The 3,657-nt window shown below is 41.4% G+C and overlaps 1 protein-coding gene across 1 annotated transcript; it reads right to left on the minus strand.

The window, feature by feature from the left end:
* Window positions 1-2,754: 2,754 nt before the first annotated feature.
* Window positions 2,755-3,369, minus strand: LOC149142230 (uncharacterized). The gene has a single exon (XM_089451427.1). It carries the CDS (start codon window positions 3,367-3,369, stop codon window positions 2,755-2,757), a length of 615 nt encoding a protein of 204 aa, XP_089307553.1.
* Between the last annotated feature and the right edge of the window lie 288 nt (window positions 3,370-3,657).

Consider the following 3,657-nt stretch of genomic DNA (forward strand, 5'->3'; position numbering starts at 1 on the left):
GACAATTTTTTAGATAAATCGCCCTCTTGATATGGAGGCTGAGAGAGTCCATTACAAGTATGAAGAGAAACGGAGACAAGGAGCATCCTTGTCTTAGCCCCCTGGCTGCTTTGAAAAATGGAGTGGGGATTCTATTAATCAGGACAACATAATTTACCTCCACCACAGACGCCATGATCCATCTAGAGCACCTGTTATCAAGACCAATCCTTGCAAGGAGGCAGTAGATATAACCCCAGTCCACACTGTCGTATGCCTTTTTTAGATCAATTTTTAATAAAGCAGCATCTAGTTTCCTACTATGCAAGGAATGTAAGCATTCTTGAGTGAGAACCACCGCATCCAAGATGTTTCTATCCTTGAGAAATTTGTGCTGCTCGAGGGATAGATGCAGAGATAAAACATTCCTCATACGAATAGCAATTATTTTTGAGATTATCTTATATAGGACATTGCACAAAGAAATAGGCCGATAATCAGAAAAATATGTGGAGAGCTTCTTCTTAGGAATCAAATCAATATAAGTGGAGGAAATAAGATGGTTGATGCTACCATTTAATCTTGATTCCTCGACCATATTTAGAATATCATCTTTGAACAAGTCAAAAAATTGGATAAAGAAATCAATATACCAGCCGTCCAGTCCCAGCCATTTGTCTTTCTGAAAGGATTTCATCATCGCCAATAATTCATCCTCAGTGACTTCAAAAAAAAGAGCAGTGTTTTGATTGTCATGAAACATAGTAGGATACAGGTCAATACCCCATAGAATATCTTCAATGCCGCTGCCAATGTCTCTGTTGTAGGCATTTTTGAAATATTTCACAGCTTCATGTGATATGGCATGCTAGGAAACAAATGAATTTCCAGCTACATCCTTGATTTCCCAAATCGTGTTCACTTCCCGCTGCTTGTTTGCAAATCTGTGAAAAAACTTGTTATATTTATCTCCTTCTCTGGGCCATATGGCACGACTCTTGAGACGCCAAGTAGCTTCTTCCTTTGCTAGAATCTTTTGCTTCCTTTTCTCTAGATCCCATATTTTTTTCCGAATACATGAGGACATGAAGGGCTGTTTGAAGTGTGTAGATAAGTATTCCAATTTCTTATCTATATCTTTCAGGTCTCTTCTATTGGATTCTGATTTCTCCCGTTGCCATCTTTTAACTTTACTTCAGAGAATAGACAGTCGTTCTATGAAAGCCTGAGTTTGTTCTTGAGCCAGACATGTTGGATGCTGCCAAGATTCCATTATAAACTGATTGAAACGCTCATCAGTGAGCCATGTCCTGTTAAATTTAAACGGATAACCGAATCTGCACCCAATATATTTCCATTGTATAGAAATGGGGCGATGATCTGATATAAACGAAGGGATAATTTTCACCGAAGGGAAACCAAATCTTTCAATCAGTTTTCCATGAAGGAGAAATCTGTCTAGCCTTTTTGCCAGAAAAGAGTCATTTGACTGCCCATTGTCCCATGTGGGCCCCCGACAAGATGGTAAAACATCAATGAAATTATTTTAAATGATGAAATCCCGGATCATGTGGCCAATCGGGTCATTTTTTCCTGCCATTTCCCCATATCTCATCGTTACATAGTGTGCTATTAAAATCACCCCCAATAATTAAGGAATCAATATCAAGAAATTCAGATGATAGAAAATTTTCCCAAAATGGATAACGATCTTTATATGGAGCATAAATGTTTAATATGTGGATTGGATCTAGAGAATCTCGAATATAGGCCAGTATGAGGATACCGGAAAAACATTGAAATGTAACTACCTTTATCCATTTTGGATCCCATAAAACAACCAAACCACCGGACAAGCCTACAACATTGGTAGCAACCATGTGCCATGATGGAAACATCCGTCTAAAATATGAGATAGTTTGAATACTATCATGCATGGTTTCTTGTATCAAGAGAATTTTGGAATTTGAGGAGAGAAACAGGTCCTTTAGGGCCATAAACTTAGGGTCTGCTCCAAGACCCCGAATATTCATTGATAGGATGTTATTCATTGCGAACGTCAGATGGTCGGCTTGCTCTAAGAGGCCCCTTTCCTAAGAGATCATCAGATGCAATTTCTGATATAGGAATGTCAATCAATGATAGATCTCACGATGTCATATCCTTTCTACCCTTTCTCCCTCTGAAGTGTCTACTTCCCCTCTTCTCTTTACGACGGACCGTGATGTTCCCGGCCGAATTCGGACTAATAACAGGGGAAGGGGAGCGGTCAGGTTTATGAATGGTGAGAGGTTTCAATTTCAATGATGCCCGTTTTAACAGAAGGTCTAAATCACAATCAAAAGTATTCATGTCCGAGGACCCCGGGGAATTGGAAGGAGTGAACGACTTACACACAGCTTTCCCTTTGGGATCAGCTCCATGGGCCCAAGAGGGAGAAGATGGAATCATAATAGAAGGTGGGATATGTGTGGTATACCATCTAGGGAAGGATTGTGGATCAGCTAGGGTGAGGGGATGGCAGCGTCCAGGGTCGGCTCCTGTGGAGGGGAGGGTAACGAATATTTCAGCTGGTGTGTGGGCAGATCATTATTTGACAGAATGGGAAGTTTAGGCATGGATGTAGACCGAGGGCAACACTAATCAAAACCAATATTCCCCCCAGCAGGACATGCAGATATCGATCAAGAACGTAGGAGGCTGGAAGATCTTTCCGGGGAAAGACTTTTAGGCGGAGAGAGCTACATTTTAGGAAAAATAGAAGCCCAATATGCATCATAACTGTTCCATAATCATAAAATCACGTTCATTTGTCACACCTGATTTTTTCTCTGTTGGATGTTGTTTCTTATGTTTTACAACTGATCGACGTGGACATTGAGGGAAGAGATGGCCCGTTTTATGACACGTCGAACACCTAAATGGAATGCCCCAGTAATCTAGACGTTGTTGTATTTTTGACATTTCCCAATTTAAATCAATAGACTCTAGAAATCCACCTTTGTATTCCTTCTCTATGAGGATCCAAGCGACGTGCTTGTCCTTTGCACCAATGCATCTCGGATCAACATAAATGAAGCGTCCAATGGCATTACCAATTTTCTCCATAGATTCTTTGGTCCACAGTTCGATTGGTAACCCAGGCAGCTTCAGCCAAATGTAATTGTTTTGTGGAGTGCATCTGAGTGGATTAAATCCAATATACCATCTGTAAAGGGCCAAAAAACTCCTATCTCGAACCCAGGGTTTTGAAAATATGATCTCTAAATCACGAACCCGGAGGAAATGGAAACTATACCAATTATTCATAAGCCTGACAATGGTTGGGGAATAACCGAGCAGAGGAGCCCATTTGGCAGCAATCCAGGTTCTAAAATGTGAATCCTCCATTGACGGAAAGTGCCATCGACCCACTAAGGCTCTCTTTTGCAAGCTTGAGATTCTATCAAATAATAGAGGGCCATCCAAATTAATGGCGTCGGGCGGGGAGAAGTTTTAACCAGCCAGCTTTGTTTACGTCGCGAATGAATTGTAGAACCGCCACCCCTTGGAGACAGTTCATACTGTGAAGGAGGGATGATGTCAGCATTCAACGTGGCAGCCCAGTCGGATTTTGCTGTATGGCTGGCATGGAATTTTTCCGCGTCTAAGGTGGCCCGAACCAAGGCTGATGCCGCA

This window comes from Pinus tabuliformis, chromosome X (assembly GCF_031772625.1).
Source record: "Pinus tabuliformis cultivar Carrire ecotype Pingquan chromosome X, CPIR1, whole genome shotgun sequence".
In the NCBI taxonomy this organism is placed as follows: Eukaryota; Viridiplantae; Streptophyta; class Pinopsida; order Pinales; family Pinaceae; genus Pinus; species Pinus tabuliformis.

Bases quoted from the DNA above. Each gene is read 5' to 3' on its own strand.
- LOC149142230 (XM_089451427.1), bottom strand. From the start codon at position 3,369: ATGGAGGATTCACATTTTAGAACCTGGATTGCTGCCAAATGGGCTCCT.